The sequence below is a fragment of the Heterodontus francisci genome, chromosome 48, assembly GCF_036365525.1.
Source record: "Heterodontus francisci isolate sHetFra1 chromosome 48, sHetFra1.hap1, whole genome shotgun sequence".
NCBI lineage: Eukaryota > Metazoa > Chordata > Chondrichthyes > Heterodontiformes > Heterodontidae > Heterodontus > Heterodontus francisci.
Window position 1 is genome coordinate 10,745,701 of NC_090418.1, and position 18,569 is coordinate 10,764,269.

At 47.5% G+C, this 18,569-nt stretch overlaps 1 protein-coding gene across 1 annotated transcript; it reads left to right on the forward strand.

Moving 5' to 3' along the window:
• The first annotated feature begins 1,997 nt into the window (after positions 1-1,997).
• On the forward strand, positions 1,998-16,908 carry LOC137357438 (histidine N-acetyltransferase-like). The gene is made up of 4 exons (XM_068023783.1): positions 1,998-2,099; positions 6,779-6,940; positions 15,085-15,297; positions 16,339-16,908. The coding sequence occupies exons 1-4, from the start codon at positions 1,998-2,000 to the stop codon at positions 16,906-16,908; spliced, it is 1,047 nt and encodes a 348-aa protein (XP_067879884.1).
• The last annotated feature ends 1,661 nt before the right edge of the window (positions 16,909-18,569 follow it).

Consider the following 18,569-nt stretch of genomic DNA (forward strand, 5'->3'; position numbering starts at 1 on the left):
GGACCCCAGGGGACTCCTGAACTAGCTGCCTGATTCTCTTGGACTGCCTGGTGGTCACCCATTCCCTTCCTTCCTCAAGTCCCTTCAGCTGCGGTGTGACCACCTCTCTATACATGCTATCCACAATGCTCTCAGACTCGCGGATGCTCCACAGTGTTCCCAGCTGCCGTTCCAGCTCTGAAACCCGAGCTTCCAGGACCTGCAGCTGGACACACTTGCTGCACACATGCTGGTCCCGGGGACTGGAAATGTTCCCGGATTCCCACATGCAGCAAGAGGAGCAACCCACGGTTTTAAGCTCTCCTGCCATTACTAAACCCTTTAAATTTAAAACTTTAGAAGACCATTATAGTAAAAAAAAAATCATTCAACTAAGTCTTGCTAAAACAATGACTTACAATTCAATCCAGCTTGAAAAATACCCACCAGGACTTACTCACCAGTCAGCTGTGCTATGTGGAAACTCTCGGCTCCCCTCACGCCCTTTGAGGACAGGTAGGAAATGAAAGGAGCTCCTCGCTCCTCCTCACCGAACTTCCTCAATCACAAAACTCACACTTCAGCACTCTAATGCAACCCAAGTCAGTGCTCCAGTGCAAACAAAGTCAGTATAGTAAGATGGCCCACTTTTATACTGTCTGTCTCGAGTCCCTGAAAACTGGTTTCAGCCAATTATCTAATGAACAAGGTGCAGCTGCAAGCAGAGCCTGAGTGAACTCTGTTTAAAGCTAGTCTAAAACTCACCTTCTCCAACCCAAACAGCAACTGTTAAGTTAATTTTCTACTTAAAAGTAACACTAGACTTTAGATACAACTAAACCTTGATTACCCTCAGTCACAACACTCACACTTCAGCACTCTAATGCAACCCAAGACAGCACTCCAGTGCAAAACATAAAAGGTCATTGCGCAAAGTAGAAGCTCATGGTGTCGGGGGTAACATATTAACATGGATAGAAGATTGGCTGGCTGGCAGAAAACAGAGAGTACGCCTAAATGTGTCATTCTCTGATTGGCAGGAGGTGGCGAGTGGAGTCCTGCAGGGGTCTGTGCTGGGGCCTCAACATTTTACAATTTATATCAGTGAGTAAGATGAGGGGAGCGATGGCATGGTAGCTAAATTTGCAGATGACACAAAGATAGGTAGGAAAGTATGTTGTGAAGAGGACATGAAGAGGTTGCAGACTAATATAGATCGGTTGAGTGAGTGGGAAAAAATCTGGCAGATGGAGTATAAAGTGGGGAAATGTGAAGTTGCTCACTTTGGCAGGAAGAATAAAAAAATCTGAGTATTACTTAAACAGAGAATAACTGCAGAATTCCGAGGTGCAGAGGGATCGAGGTGTTCTAATGCAGGAGTCACAAAAAGTTAGTATACAGGCAGAGCAAGTCATAAAGAAGGCTAATGGAATGTTATCCTTTATTATGATGTAACTGTGTTGCAGGGGGTTCAGAGGAGGTTCACTAGATTGATACCTGTAATGAGTGGGTTGTCTTATGAGGAAAGGTTGGACAGACTGGGCTTGTTTTCACTGGAGTTTAGAAGAGTGAGGGGAGACTTGATTAAAGTATATAAGATCCTGAACGGTCTTGACAAGGTGGATGTGGAAAGGATGTTTCCTCTTGTGGGTGAGTCCAGAGCTAGGGGGCACTGTTTTCAAATTAGGGGTCGCCCTTTTCGGACAGAGAGGAGGAGAATTTTTTTCTCTCAGAGAGTTGTGCGACTGTGGAACTCCCTGCCTCAGGAGATGGTGGAGGCGGGGTCATTGAATATTGTTAGGTAAGGGAATCAAAGATCAGGTTAAATGGGAGTGTGGAATTCGAGACACAAACAGATCATCCATGATCTTATTGATGGCAGAGCAGGTTCGAGGGGCCGAATGGCCTGCTTCTGCCTGAATTCGTAGGTTCGTAGGAGGCCGTAGAATCGGAAGGGAAAGCGGGACGTGGAATGCCTGTCGCCGTTCCTGACTCCATCTAGTTCAATCGGGGGGGGGATGGTGGAGGACGGCATTCACGCCCTGAGCCCCAATGGCCGATGGGTTGGGGGTCCCTCCAGCACGTGGGAAGTCTACCCAGTAAAAGCTGTCGTCCTCCATGTGGGCTCGGGTTGTGGGGAGCCCTCCTGATCGGGCACCCTGTGGCCCATGGAGGGGACAGCCGGTGGAGAGAGCTGCCCCCACTGAAACACCCTCCACTCTGCCCTCGCCAACATCCCCCTAACAACCCAGCCTGACTGGCCCCGGTCAACCTGACCCCACTTCCCTGGGTTCCGGGACATGTTCCATCTTGTTGGTCCTGGCCGGGTGCAGTCCCAGCAGTGATCACTCCTCCCAGTGTCACCACTGCGACTGGTGAGCTGCCGGCCCTCCAATTGCTGGCAGCTCCTGGATGCGGGATCTCTGCTCTTAAAGGGATGGGTGGCCAATGCCAGGCAGTTAATTGCCTGATGGGAATAGAATCGTGTCGGGGCTCCAGGAATCAGTCGCGGCGGGGTTGCCCCCAGCTTTCCGGCCCACTGTCATGACCACCGCCTCCGGCATTAAATTCAGCTCAATTGCTTCGGTCTTCCCAATATTTAGTTGGAGCAAATTTCTGGTCATCCAGTGTTAGATGTTGAACAAGCAGTCTGACAATTTAGAGACAGTACAGGGGTCGAGAGAGGTGGTGGTGAGATGGACCTGGGTGTCGGTTTCCATGGAGAAACTGATGTTGCAGTTTCAGATTACTACATTGAAAGTTCATTTTATTTGCCTCCATGCTCTGCCCTTCCACACATCTCACATCCAGCCCTCCTGTATCCAGGGCACTGACAGGTTTTGGGATCCACGCTTACCGGAGAACACCAGGTACACGACTGATGGATCGGCCGGGAGTGAGGATGTGCTGTACCAGGGGGGTAAGTTATATCAAGCTCCTTTCATTATGCTGGCCGTGCAGAGGTCTCACCAACTCAGACCTTGGTCTCCACCCCATCCCCTCTGGCACCTTCTCCTCCTTTTAATCTTTCACTTTGTTCCACCCCTATCACCTCTTCTTTAAAATCCACGTCTTCCACCATCCACCCAAACCTCACTCTGAGATCCCCTCACTCCGTCTCTCCCTCAGCCTCTGCACTGGGTGACTCCTCGTCCTCAGTGATTTCAAACTATATCTCAACTGCCCGTACCCTCTCTCCTCTCATTTCACTCCCTCCCGATCCTCCCTTAACCTCTGCTTCCATATAAATTAATGACCAATCTCCATGGCCACTCCCTCGACCTTGCCGTCCCTCATAATCTCTCGATTCCCTTCATCTCCATCACAGACAAAACCATTTCTGATCACTTCCTCGTATCACTCACCACTTGCAATCTCCCAACTCCATTCCAACATCTTCTTCTTTTGGGCCTCCTTATCTCGAGAGACAATGGATACGCGCCTGGAGGTGGTCAGTGGTTTGTGAAGCAGCGCCTGGAGTGGCTATAAAGGCCAATTCTGGAGTGACAGGCTCTTCCACAGGTGCTGCAGAGAAATTTGTTTGTTGGGGCTGTTGCACAGTTGGCTCTCCCCTTGCGCCTCTGTCTTTTTTCCTGCCAACTACTAAGTCTCTTCGACTCGCCACAATTTAGCCCTGTCTTTATGGCTGCCCGCCAGCTCTGGCGAATGCTGGCAACTGACTCCCACGACTTGTGATCAATGTCACACGATTTCATGTCGCGTTTGCAGACGTCTTTATAACGGAGACATGGACAGCCGGTGGGTCTGATACCAGTGGCGAGCTCGCTGTACAATGTGTCTTTGGGGATCCTGCCATCTTCCATGCGGCTCACATGGCCAAGCCATCTCAAGCGCCGCTGACTCAGTAGTGTGTATAAGCTGGGGGTGTTGGCCGCTTCAAGGACTTCTGTGTTGGAGATATAGTCCTGCCACCTGATGCCAAGTATTCTCCGAAGGCAGCGAAGATGGAATGAATTGAGACGTCGCTCTTGGCTGGCATACGTTGTCCAGGCCTCGCTGCCGTAGAGCAAGGTACTGAGGACACAGGCCTGATACACTCGGACTTTTGTGTTCCGTGTCAGTGCGCCATTTTCCCACACTCTCTTGGCCAGTCTGGACATAGCAGTGGAAGCCTTACCCATGCGCTTGTTGATTTCTGCATCTAGAGACAGGTTACTGGTGATAGTTGAGCCTAGGTAGGTGAACTCTTGAACCACTTCCAGAGCGTGGTCGCCAATATTGATGGATGGAGCATTTCTGACATCCTGCCCCATGATGTTCGTTTTCTTGAGGCTGATGGTTAGGCCAAATTCATTGCAGGCAGACGCAAACCTGTCGATGAGACTCTGCAGGCATTCTTCAGTGTGAGATGTTAAAGCAGCATCGTCAGCAAAGAGGAGTTCTCTGATGAGGACTTTCCGTACTTTGGACTTCGCTCTTAGACGGGCAAGGTTGAACAACCTGCCCCCTGATCTTGTGTGGAGGAAAATTCCTTCTTCAGAGGATTTGAACGCATGTGAAAGCAGCAGGGAGAAGAAAATCCCAAAAAGTGTGGGTGCGAGAACACAGCCCTGTTTCACACCACTCAGGATAGGAAAGGGCTCTGATGAGGAGCCACCATGTTGAATTGTGCCTTTCATATTGTCATGGAATGAGGTGATGATACTTAGTAGCTTTGGTGGACATCCGATCTTTTCTAGTAGTCTGAAGAGACCACGTCTGCTGACGAGGTCAAAGGCTTTGGTGAGATCAATGAAAGCAATGTCGAGGGGCATCTGTTGTTCACGGCATTTCTCCTGTATCTGACGAAGGGAGAACAACATGTCAATAGTCGATCTCTCTGCATGAAAGCCACACTGTGCCTCAGGGTAGACGCGCTCGGCCAGCTTCTGGAGCCTGTTCAGAGCGACTCGAGCAAAGACTTTCCCCACTATGCTGAGCAGGGAGATTCCACGGTAGTTGTTGCAGTCACCGCGGTCACCTTTGTTTTTATAGAGGGTGATGATGTTGGCATCGCGCATGTCCTGGGGTACTGGTCCCTCGTCCCAGCACAGGCATAGCAGTTCATGTAGTGCTGAGAGTATAGCAGGCTTGGCACTCTTGATTATTTCAGGGGTAATGCTGTCCTTCCCAGGGGCTTTTCCGCTGGCTAGGGAATCAATGGCATCACTGAGTTCCGATTTGGTTGGCTGTTCCAACATCAGTCATTGCGATATCCACCCTGGATGAAACTCTCCCACACTCCATTTACAGTGGCACTTTCAAACTCCCTATTGTCTAGCCTTTGGCCATCCATTCACTCTAACACTTCTGCAGCTGGCGATCTGCTCAATCACTCTCTCATTTCCATCTTTGTCTCCCTGCACCTGGTCAAACTCTTTCTCTCTCTCACCCTGGTTCCTCCAGGTGTGACCCACATCTTCGCCCATCTCAAATCCAAGGGGAGCAGACTTCAATGTAACTGGCACACAATTGGTTTCTCCGTCCATCGCCAGGCCTGGGCTGGAAAATGTTAAGCATCTGTTCGGCTGCCACTGGCATATCACCCCTTCCCCACCAAGCCAAACGTCCCCTGAGGTTCCTCCCTATCTTAACTCAGAAACCCAATCATAACCAAAGTACTTCCAGGAATGGTTTCTCTTCCGAACCCCACACCAATACCCCCAGGACCCCACAAAGATCTATCCTTCGCCCCCTCCTATTCTTTATTTCCATGCTGCTTCTCCACAGCATCATCTGGAGACAGGATATCAGGTTTCACAGACACAGTAATGATACCTAGCTCTCCAGTATCTCTGCCTCTGTATAGTCAGCCTGCTTGTAGAACATCCAGTCCTGGGTGGGTTGCAACTGTCTTCACATTGGGAAGACTGAAGCCATCGTCTTACAGCCTGCAACACAAACTCCGTTCCCTCACCACCAATTTAATCACTCAGCCCGGCTACTGTCTAAAGTTGAAGCTGATTGTTTACACCCTCCTCATCCTATCTGACCCTGAGCTGAGCTGCTGACACCCCCATCCTTTCCATCCTAAAGACCGCACACTTCCACCTCCATAACTTCACCTGTCTCTACACGTGCCTCAGGGCCGATTATTCCAATGCTTTCCTGGTCGGCCTGCTACCTCCATGGGCTTCACCTTAGCCAAACCTCTGTAACTGAACTCCTTCCAAGTCCTGGTCACCCACCTTCGCTGGCTGACGATGTCTCCAAGTCCTGCAGTTTAAAATTCAGATCCTTCTGTTTAAGCTCTTAATGGTCGTGTCTCTTCCTATCTTGGTAACCTCCCCCAGCCCTACAACCCTCCAAGAAATCAGCGTTCCTGCAACTCGGGCCTCTTGTGCCTCCCCGGCCTTTGCCCCACCATTGATGGCCGTGCCTTCCACCATCTGAGGCCCAAGCTCTGAAATTCTCTCCCTAAACTCTCAGCCTCTCTCTCTTCCTTTAAGACCATTCATGAAAACCGACCTCTTTGGCCAACATTTTAGTCCTCCTAATATATATCCTTCTTTGCTTCAGTGTCAATTTGTGTCCAATTACGCTTCTCTGATGTGGATAAGATTGTTTTCTATATTAATAGTGCTTGATACATGTTGTTGCTCTTCATGTTTGTTAACTCAACTACCATCTATAGACGCAGACATGAACTATCGAACCAAACGAAACTCTGCATTTGGTGCCTGAGTGACTGTCAGCCCCTGAGGCCTGGGATCATCGCATTCCGCCTGTAAATCAGAAGCCAAACCTCATGCTATATTCAGCTGTGATATTAATCTTTTTCTTTTATTTATGTGTCAAGTACTCAGAGTCAGACCTGGACTTTTCCCTGGCTACAGAAGAGGATTTTGAGCAGGTTCTTTCCCTCCTTGTCAACGAGACAGATTACTTGCCAAGCACCTACCACCACTGGCTCAAAGAGAGAAACCGAATGGTCATTTTAGCAAAACGGAACAGTCGAGTGGTGAGTTCCTTTTAGAATTGTGAAAATAATCCTGTTATAGATTATTAGATTACACTTTGCATCAATCCAGTTTAAATCACAATTTCACTTGTCTCCATTTAAAATAATTTACAACCAAAATCAGTGAAGCTGAAATCACTCTGTGATATCAATAATAAACACATTAATATTGAGGGTAAAACTTTGTCTGTCAGTTACAGAGGAATTGGATCAAAACCGATCAAAGGATTCGTTGCTAGTTTGTCACAGTTGGGTACAACATCTGCACCTTTTGATCCAGTCTCCTCAAAAATGGAAGCCGATATAAATCTGGCTGCATCGTTCCTTGTTAATTGGCCTGTATCGTATCTCGTTCTGCTCAGGACCATTTTCTTTCGATAGCCATCATCTCACTAATTGTTAGAGCCCAGAGATTGTTGCTGTGATCGTCGTGGACGAATGGTGAAAGTGTCCGTGTGACATTGCTTCATTAATGAACTTCCCTCCATCATAAGGTGAGATGTTCGCTGATGATTGGACAATGTTTAGCACCATTCGTGTCTCCTCAGATAATGAAGCAGTCCGTGTCCCGATGCAGCAAGACCTGGACAATATCCAGGTTTGGGCTGATAAGTGACAAGTAACATTCGGGCCACACAAGTGCCAGCCAATGACATCTCAAACAAGAGAGAATCTAACCATCTCCCCTTGACATTCAATGGCAATACGGTTGTTGAATTCCCCCACTATCAACATCCCAGGGGTTACCATTGACCAGAAATTGAACTGGAGTAGCCATACAAATACCGTGGCTGCAAGAGCAGGTCAGAGGCTAGGAATCCTGCGGGAAGTAACTCACCTCCTGGCTCCCCAAAGCCTGTCCACCATCTACAAGGCACAAGTCAGGAGTGTGATGGAATACTCTCCATTTGCCTGGATTGGTGCAGCTCCAACAACACTCAAGAAGCTCGACACCATCCAGGACAAAGCAGCCCGCTTGATTGGCACCCCATCCACCACCTTCAACATTCACTCCCTCCACCACCGACGCACAGTGACAGCAGTGTGTACCATCTACAAGATGTTTCACATACACTGAAAATTCCAAAACCGTGCCCTCTACCTGCAATTTTACGTCATTAATGGTATCAAAAACATCAGTTGTTCTTGTCCTGAATCCTGGGGAACACCACAGTATACCCCTCTCAAGTCTGAAAAACAGCCATTCACCACAAATCTCTGTTTTTGTTCAATTTTGTCCTGTTACGACCAGGTGAGAAAGATGTCTAGGGGTTTATCTCAGCCGTCACCTGGTCTTATTGTAACAAGGGTTTAATTTTAAACACACTGTGTTTTGAGCTCCCCCTTTGGTGAATCCTTGTTCACCACTTTCCAATTATAAGGCAAAGAAATGAGCATAAACAGGCTTTCTTAGGTTTAAAGAAGAAAAGCGAAATTTATTAAAACCTAAACTTAAACTCTAATTCGGTTAGCGACTACTGATACAAGGCGCGCCCCACACTGGCATGCATAAGTGGTACGCACATGCAAATAGAGACAGAAAAGAGCAGAAGAAAAATAAAGTGGAGAGGTTTGAGGCAATATCAGAAGAATTTCTTGTTCCTGTGCTTCGAGCTCACTGTAGTCCTTTTTATAGGTAGTTCTTGCTTGTTGGTAATTCTTGCTTTTCATTGGGGCCCAGTATTCTTCTTAAACCTTGTTCACTGTAGGAGACTTTTCTCTCTTGGGGTTCCTGTGTCTTCAATGGATTCCAAAGCTGGTGAGAAAGAGATGAGCAAACAGGAGCGAGGTCTTTTCAATCCAGGAGCAAGCAGCTTTCTGAGTTCAAATTCTCTGTGGCAAGTTCAAATTCAAAAAACTCCAAAAGCCAGTTGGTCATGTGACCAAACTGGTCTGACCACGTCTGTTTGTGTATTCGGCCATCTTAGCAGTTAACATGGAATGCTAACCTCTCCACCTTCAACGTCTGGTAATCAAAAGTCCATTATGGATTAAATTGAAGCAGGGAGTGGCCCCTTTTTGACTTTTCCAATTACAGTCTGTTACTATGCAAATGTCTGTCCAGTCAAGGGTCTGGTGGTTTTTTCTTAAACCAATTCTTTCTTTACTCCACTAACAGTTTAAAAATCAATGTGCATGTGGTGAAATATGTGTCTCATTCTTGGCAGGTGGGGGTCTGCATGACACCTCCACATCCAGGGGAATGAAATGTGATTTGAATAAAAACGGCACATTTCATTGAAAGGTTTGAGAGAAATATAAGATACAGAAAGAAAAACCATGCATTTCTCTCATTCACTTCCATTCATTCATCAATCTTAAAGCCGATTAGAATTGTCTTTTCTAGGTGCCAATGTTTCCTTTAACCTGCCCTCTTGGTCACTTTTTCCCCTTCTCTTTCCACACTTTTGCCAACCGTGTGCCTGCCTGTCCCCTTTTGTTCTCGGCGGGGGTCCCTTACAGTTCACCAGCCCTCTGCTGGAGGGTCCTCCTAACACTGGTACGGGACTTAGGGGTGCAGGTTTCACTGCAGATTGCTGTTTCCCCTCAACCTGGCACATGACAACTCCTGCAGTACTCCACCACATCTTTGTGGAGTTCTGGCCAGTCAAACTGTTGTCTTATGCGGGCTTTGGTCTTTCGTATACCAGATGTACAGCCACGGTAGTCTCTTGGGCCCTTCTTAATATTGCTCCCCGGTACCTCTGCAGCACCACTAACTGGTGGACTACGGTCCACTCCTTGCCCTCAGATCTGTGAGGAGAACTCAATTTCCTCACCATTACCTCATTCTTTAAATAGTAGCAATCAGGGACTCCCTCTGCTTCATTTTCAGACTGGGCAGTCTGTGCTAACTCTCGCAATACTGTTTCGGCTCGCTAAGCCTCAGCTGGGGAAAATCCATTTAATTCATTCCCTGGGTCTCCTAACTTTCCAAAGAAAGTCTCGGACAGGCAGGCCTGGTCATCTGCCTGCAGCGCCAATGCAGTCTCCTCTGGGGGAGCTGGTTTGATCATGGCCTGACCCACTACACATTCAGGGAAACTTCAGGAGACCGTCTTCTGCCACCGCCCTGTCTCTCTGACCTCCTGCGGTCATTCATTCACTACTGGGGGCGCTACCACCTTTTCCCCCTCCAGATTACCTCGGAGCAGGTCAACCCTGTCCCCAGGCAAACTAGGGACAATCCCTATGGTCACTGGTCCCGAAACCAGGTCGCACTCCAGGTTTACCCAGTGTACAGGTACAGGTATACACGGCCCTCCAATACCACTCACCACCATTGTGGTGTTCACTGCACTCTCTGGGGGAAAGGTCAGGCCTTTTCCCATGAAAAGGGATCTAGAGGCTCCTGTATCCCTGAGAATCACTATGGGCTTGCTTGCTCCACTCGAGGGGTATGGGGTTACTTCCCCTTCAGACATAAAACCCTGATAACCTTCAGGAATCTTATTACCTTTTCTTGCACTGGCCGCAGTAAGCTTCCTGGGTTGCACTCGTAATGCAGTTACAGCCACAGCTTGTTCTGTGCCTTCCATCAGGATTCTCTCTTCACTGAGCGGGTGTGCCCTGTTTAACTCTACTGGTTTTCCCTTTAGTTTCCAGCAGTTAGCTTTAAAATGCCCTGCTTTATTACAATGGAAGCATGCAGGTCCTCTTGCTCATAGCACCTTCCTTTTTGGCTAGAGGAGGACCCCCCAACCCCCAGACCTGCCCGTGTCTCCTGCTTTCCTTTCTCTCCCAGCACTGCCTGGGCAGATATCACCTTCTCACCCTTCTTCCCTTTCGGATTTGTGGGGGTGATTAGGAAAGGTTGTCCCCGGGAAAACCGACTTAAAAATTAAAGCAAACTCATCGTCCCGAATGGCTCCCTGAACCCACTGCTCTTCTACCTGGGTCTTTATTGTGAGTGGGAGAGATATTTGAAATTCCTCTAACAGAACTACTTCTCTGAGAGTCTCATAGCTGAGCTGTATTTTAAGAGCAACCAGCCACTGGTCAAAAGTCAGCTGCTTACTTCTTTCAAACTCCAGATAAGTTTGATTAACTTGCTTTTTGAGGGCTCTAAACTTTTGGTTGTAGGCTTCGGGTACTAATTCATATGTTCCGAGGAGAACTCTCATCTGGCAACAAGGAATAAACCTCATGGGCTTTTCCAGTTAGCTTGCTTTGTATTAAGAGAGACCAGGTCGCAGCTGGCCATTTTAGCTGCCTTGCCAGTTTCTCAAAAGACACAAAAAACGTTTCCAATCTTCCTCATTGAATTTTGGAATGAGTTGGGCGAGTTTTAACAATTTCGTACCCAGCTCTGAATTATGCTCCTGCATATTGACCATGCTTTCACTGGGGTTACTCTGTCGCCCCCTAGTTAACTCAAGCCACTTCAGCTCTCTTTCTTTGGATTCTTTCAGGCATATTCTTTCTCTGTCTCCCTCTCTCTCTCTTTCCTTCTGCTGCCTTTCTTTCTCTCTCTCTTCTCTCTCTATTTCTTCCCTTTCCTTCTGGAAGGCTCTCTCTTTCTCCCTCTCCTGTCTCTCTCTCTCTATCTGTCTTTCCCTGTCTTCTAATTCAAGTTTCCTTTGATCCAATTGTATCTTTTCTAGCAGTACCCTGTCTGGGTCTGCTTCTAACACTGCTTCTGCTTCTTCAGATTCAAGGGGAAAATGGTTGGCCACTAGCCTTAGGAGTTCAGACTTCCGAGCCTTGCCACGTACAGTGATCCCACACTGCTCAGCTATTTTCCTCAACTCCTCCATAGACATAAGAAGGGGGTGGGACCCATCATGCTCTGAAATTATTGAATTCAATGTTCAGTCCGGCAGGCTGCAGTGTCTAATCGGTAAATGAGATGCTGTTCGTCGAGCTTGCGTTGATGTTCACTGGAATCCCAGGACAGAGATGTGAGCACGAGAGCTTATAATATTCATTATAAGCCCACTGACTCCCACAGCTACCTCGACTACACTTCACATCCTGCCTCCTGTAATGACTCCATTCCATTCTCCCAGTTTCTCCGTCTCAGACGCATCTGCTCTGATGATGCTACCTTCCACGACAGTGCTTCTGATATGTCTTCCTTTTCCCTCAACTGAGGATTCCCCCTCACTGTGGTTGACAGGGCCCTCAACTGTGTCCGGCCCATTTCCTGTACCTCTACCCTCACCCCTTCCCTCCCTCCCAGAACCGCGACAGGGTTCCCCTTGTCCTGACTTTCCACCCCACCAGCCTCCAGATCAAAGGATCATCCTCCGCCACTTACGCCACATCCAGTGTGATGCCACTACCAAAGGTATCTTCCCCTCCCTTCCCCTGTCAGCATTCCGAAGGGATCGTTCCCTTCGTGACACCCTGGTCCACTCCTCCATTACCCCCCACCACCTCGTCCCCGTCCCACGTCACCTTCCCCTGCAATCGTGCAACTGTGTCCGGCCCATTTACCCCCTCTCTCCTCACTATCCAAGGCCCCAAACATTGAGAAAATTGAATGAAAACGTGGGAGGCTGGAGTGGGACGAATTGGAGAGCCGGCACAGGCTTGATGGGTAGAATGGCCTCCTTCTGTGCTGTTGGATTCTAGAATGTTCTCTCCGCACTCTGGATTTGCTTTTCTTTAAAACCAAATGGCAAAAGATCTGCAGATGATGGAAATCTGAAGCAAAGTCTTAGAAGTTTGGAACAAAAACAAGAAATGCTGGATTCACTCAGCAGGTCTGGCAGCATCTGTGGAAAGAGAAGCAGAGTTAACGTTTCGGGTCAGTGACCCTTCTTCGGAACTGACAAATATTAGAAAAGTCACAGATTATAAACAAGTGAGGTGGGGGTTGGGCAAGAGATAACAAAGGAGAAGGTGTAGATTGGACCAGGCCACATAGCTGACCAAAAGGTCACGGAGCAAAGGCAAACAATATGTTAATGGTGTTTTGAAAGACAAAGCATTAGTACAGATTAGGTGTGAATATACTGAATATAGAACATCAGCAAGTGCAAACCTGAAGAAAAACAACCTGAAAAAAACAGTGGGTAAGCAAACTGAACAAACTAAGATGAAATGAAATAAATGCAAAAAATGTAAAAAGGAATGCAAAAAAAAGGAAGAAAAAATAACTAAAAATGACTAAAAATGAAAGTAAAGTGGGGGGCTGTCATGCTCTGAAATTATTGAACTCAATGTTCAGTCCGGCAGGCTGTAGTGTGCCTAATCGGTAGATGAGATGCTGTTCCTCGAGCTTGCGTTGATGTTCACTGGAACACTGCAGCAATCCCAGGACAGAGATGTGAGCATGAGAGCAGGGGGGAGTGTTGAAATGGCAAGCAACCGGAAGCTCAGGGTCCTGCTTGCGGACTGAGCGGAGATGTTCCGCAAAGCGGTCACCCAGTCTGCGCTTGGTCTCCCCAATGTAGAGGAGACCACACTGTGAGCAGCGAATACAGTATACTACATTGAAAGAAGTACAAGTAAATCGCTGCTTCACCTGAAAGGAGTGTTTGGGGCCTGGGATAGTGAGGAGAGAGGAGGTAAATGGGCAGGTATTACACCTCCTGCGATTGCAAGGGAAGGTGTCCTGGGACGGGGACGGGGTGGTGGGGGTAATGGAGGAGTGGACCAGGGTGTCGCGGAGGGAACGATCCCTTCGGAATGCTGACAGGGAAGGGAGGGGAAGATGCGACTGGTAGTGGCATCACGCTGGAGGTGGCGTAAATGGTGGAGGATGATCCTTTGGATATGGAGGCTGGTGGGATGAAAAGTGAGTACAAGGGGAACCCTGTCACGGTTCTGGGAGGGAGGGGAAGGGGTGAGGGTAGAGGTGTCCGACCCATTCCCCGCACCTCTACCCTCACCCCTTCCCCTCCCTCCCAGAACCGTGACAGGGTTCCCCTTGTCCTCACTTTTCATCCCACCAGCCTCCATATCCAAAGGATCATCCTCCGCCATTTTCGCCACCTCAAGCGTGATGCCACTACCAGTCGCATCTTCCCCTCCCTTCCCCTGTCAGCATTCCGAAGGGATCGTTCCCTCCGCGACACCCTGGTCCACTCCTCCATTACCCCCTCCACCTCGTCCCCGTCCCAGGGCACCTTCCCTTGCAATCGCAGGAGGTGTAATACCTGCCCATTTACCTCCTCTCTCCTCACTATCCCAGGCCCCAAACACTCCTTTCAGGTGAAGCAGCGATTTACTTGTACTTCTTTCAATGTAGTATACTGTATTCGCTGCTCACAGTGTGGTCTCCTCTACATTGGGGAGACCAAGCGCAGACTGGGTGACCGCTTTGCGGAACATCTCCGCTCAGTCCGCAAGCAGGACCCTGAGCTTCCGGTTGCTTGCCATTTCAACACTCCCCCCTGCTCTCATGCTCACATCTCTGTCCTGGGATTGCTGCAGTGTTCCAGTGAACATCAACGCAAGCTCGAGGAACAGCATCTCATCTACCGATTAGGCACACTACAGCCTGCCGGACTGAACATTGAGTTCAATAATTTCAGAGCATGACAGCCCCCCACTTTACTTTCATTTTTAGTCATTTTTAGTTATTTTTTCTTCCTTTTTTTTGCATTCCTTTTTACATTTTTTGCATTTATTTCATTTCATCTTAGTTTGTTCAGTTTGCTTACCCACTGTTTTTTTCAGGTTGTTTTTCTTCAGGTTTGCACTTGCTGATGTTCTATATTCAGTATATTCACACCTAATCTGTACTAATGCTTTGTCTTTCAAAACACCATTAACATATTGTTTGCCTTTGCTCCGTGACCTTTTGGTCAGCTATGTGGCCTGGTCCAATCTACACCTTCTCCTTTGTTATCTCTTGCCCAACCCCCACCTCACTTGTTTATAATCTGTGACTTTTCTAATATTTGTCAGTTCCGAAGAAGGGTCACTGACCCGAAACGTTAACTCTGCTTCTCTTTCCACAGATGCTGCCAGACCTGCTGAGTGAATCCAGCATTTCTTGTTTTTGTTTCAGATTTCCAGCATCCGCAGTATTTTGCTTTTATCTTAGAAGTTTGGAGTGTTTCAGGTGAAACACCAATGTAAACCCATAGCATCAGGCAGAAAGAACAGGTCAGTCGCTCTGCTTTATACACTTGTGCTTCTGATACATGGACACCAGTGGGAATCCTCCCTGTCTTCCTCTCTATTTCCAGGTCGCTCTGGTTTCTGCTCACATCGTGGATGATGGACAGACAGCTGCAATGGAAGCATTAAATGTTCATCCTTCAGAAAGGGGCAAAGGAATTGTCCGGTTGATTTACAAACATATTCTCCAGTGTGTAAGAGCGAGGTACCCGGAGGTGAAAAACCAGAGCGGTGTCACAGGGCAAGACATTTTCAAGGGATTTCATCCACGAGGCAAACAGGTGCGATTAACATGCAGCTAAACTCTCACATAGATTTGCATTGATTAGCATAATGATTTCACCTGGAATATTTTAACAAACCCCAGTAATAAACAAATTCTGTTATACTGGAAAATAGTTTCAGATGAGGTTTGACAGAAAGGGTTTGTCAGAAATGCGTATTTTACAAGAAGGAGATAGTGAGAGATTCTCTGAATATTTTTACTATTAAACATTCCACTGGTGAATAATATAGAATCATCGAATGATAACAGCACACAAGGAGGCCATTCAGCCCATCATGTCCGTGCAGGCTCTCTGCAAGAACAATTTAGTCAGTCCCACTCTCCCCTCCCTTTCCTCGTAGCCCTGCTGATGTTTCCTCCATCACCCTCTCAGCTCCTGAATTCCAGATCGTAACCACTGGCTGTGTGTAAATAAAATAATTCCTCATGCTGCCTTTGGTTCTTTTGCCATTCACTTTAAATCATTGTCCACTCGTTCTTGACCCCTCTGCCAATGGGAACAGTTTCTCCCAATCTACTCTGTCTAGATCCCTCATCATTTTGAACACCTCTATCAAATCTCCTCTCAACCTTCTCTTCTCGGAGGAGAACAGCCCCAGCTTCTCCAATCTATCCACGTAACTGAAGTTCCTCATCCCTGGAACCATTCTCGTGAATCTATTCTGCAGCCTCTCTAAAGCCTTCACATCCTTCCTAAATGTAGTGTCCAGAATTGGACACAATACTCCAGTTGAGGCCAAACTAATGTTTTTATAAGGATCCTTCATAACTTCCTTGTCTTTCGACTCAATGCTTCTATTTATAAAGCCCAGGATCCCATGTGCCTTATTACCCACTTTCAATGCTTTGTGTACACATAGCCCCCTGGTTCCTCTGTTCCTGAAGCCCCTTTAGAATTGGACCCTTTATTTTGTATTGCCTCTCCTCGTGCTCCTGACCAAAATGTATCACTTTGCATTAAATTTCATGTATTTAATATTTAATCCTCATCTCACATTTCATCACTAACCCTTTCCCCGATATCTTTTGTTTCCAGTCCTTGATTTCTCTTCAATTTCCATCAATAAATGTTCCCACTTTGAAGAGTGAGCTGATCAGTAACATGAAGAAAAGTGGGGCTGAATATTGGGAACCGATCTCCCTGCAACCAGATGAAGTGAGGTCGGTATTCCTGAACAGAACCGTAATTGACACAGTGCTGCCGGGCAGGAGAATTGTTCACAGAGGAGGCGTATTCAAACCACTGGAGAGCAACCTGGATATTTTACTGAAGCGGGATATCAGCTGGATAGCAGATAGAAAGGAGAACACACGTGCTGTGAGTTTGGGCACAGCTCCCTACAGAGATCCAATGGGAAACTATGTTTACAGAATAGACATGTTTGGGAAAGATTTATCAGCTGTGAAAAGTGTCTTCCTCTCTCAGCTGCAAAACCTGCCTCCTTTACAAGGCAATGTAATCTGCCTACTGCCTGTAAATCCATCGCTGTACCCCCAGATGTGGGAATTCTGTACCAAGGAACTGGGGCTTCAGAAAGGGAAACAATATTGGAAAGATGAGTTTATAGTAGAGGGGGATATATTCCAAATTCTGACTAGATTTTAATCAGACCAAACATAGACTCCGACTGACTGTCCCTCCTTCCCCAATATGTTGCAATCTAGGCAACGGTTTCATTGTCTGTACAATCATAGTCATATTCCTGCAATTGTACTGTAGACCTGTGCCCCAAAATAAGCCATGCCCCATTACAGCTACAACACTGGCATCTACCCGGCAATGTGTAAAATTGCCCAGGTACACAAAAAGCAGGACAAGTCCAACCCGGCCAATTACCGCCCCATCAGTCTACTCTCGATCATCAGTAAAGTGAGGGAAGGTGTCGTTAACAGTGCTATCAAGCGGCACTTGCTTAGCAATAATCTGCTCACTGATGCTCAGTTTGGGTTCTGCCAGGGCCACTCAGCTTCTTACCTCATTACAGCCATAATTCAAACATGGACAAAAGAGCTGAACTCTCGAGGTGAGGTATCATCAAGGCAGCATTTGACCGAGTATGGCATGAAGGAGCCCTAGCAAGACTGGAGTCAATGGAAATCAGGGGTAAAACTCTCCACTGGGTGGAGTCATACCTAGTGAAAAGGAAGATGGTTGTGTCTGTTGGAGGTCAATCATCTCAGTCCCAGGACATCATTGCATGAGTTCCTCAGGGTAGTGTCCTAGGCCCAACCATCTTCAGCTTCATCAATGACCTTCCTTCAGTCATAAGGTCAGAAGTAGGGATGTTCGCTGATGATTGCACAATGTTCAGCACCATTTGCGACTCCTCAGATACTGAAGCAATCCGTGTAGAAATGCCTGTGTAGACAACATCCAGGCTTGGGCTGATAAGTGGCAAGTAACATTCGCGCCATACAAGTACCAGGCAATGACCATTTCCAACAAGAGAGAATCTAACCATCACCCCTTGACATTCAATGGAATTATAATCACAAAATTCCCTGCTATCGACATCCTGGGGGTTACCATTGACCAGAAACTGAACTAAAGTAACCATATAAATACCGTAGCTACCAGAGCAGGTCAGAGGCTGGGAATCCTGAGGTGAGTAACTCACCTCCTGACTCCTCAAAGCCTGTCCACCATCTACAAGGCACAAGTCAGGAGTGTGATGGAATACTCTCCACTTGCCTGGATGGGTGCAGCTCCAACAACACTCAAGTAGCTCGACACCATCCAGGACAAAGCAGCCCGCTTGATTGGCACCCCATCCACAAACATTCACTCCCTCCACCACCGACGCACAGTGGCAGCAGTGTGTACCATCTACAAGACGCACTGCAGCAACGCGCCAAGGCTCCTTCGACAGCACCTTCCAAACCTGTGACCTCTACCACCTAGAAGGTCAAGGGCAGAAAATGCATGGGAACACCAGCACCTGCAAGTTCCCCTTCAGGCCACACACCATCTTGACTTGGAACTATATCGCCGTTCCTTCACTGTCGCTGGGTCAAAATCCTGGAAATCCCTTCCCAACAGCACCGTGGGAATACCTACCCCTAATCACCACTGCCAGATTGAAACTCTCTTCTCCTTTTTATTATTTCTCAATATTGTTGGAATTGTGTTTCATCCTCAATTCTCATCTAAAATAAAGTGAGCTGAGATTGTAAGTCCATGAAAGCAGAAACTATAGCTCCAAAAGTTGACAAGGGGGCTTTGGGACACGGAGTGCGGTCACTGCTCCTTTCCACATCCCACTTTAT

What these genes read in the sequence shown, in the direction of transcription:
- LOC137357438 (XM_068023783.1), top strand. Translation starts at nt 1,998, where the DNA reads ATGGTGGAGGACGGCATTCACGCCCTGAGCCCCAATGGCCGATGGGTT. An exon ending in TAAAAGCTGTCGTCCTCCAT is followed by an intron (nt 2,100 to 6,778) that starts GTGGGCTCGGGT and finishes TTATGTGTCAAG; the next exon opens with TACTCAGAGTCAGACCTGGA. An exon ending in TTCATCCACGAGGCAAACAG is followed by an intron (nt 15,298 to 16,338) that starts GTGCGATTAACA and finishes TTTTGTTTCCAG; the next exon opens with TCCTTGATTTCTCTTCAATT.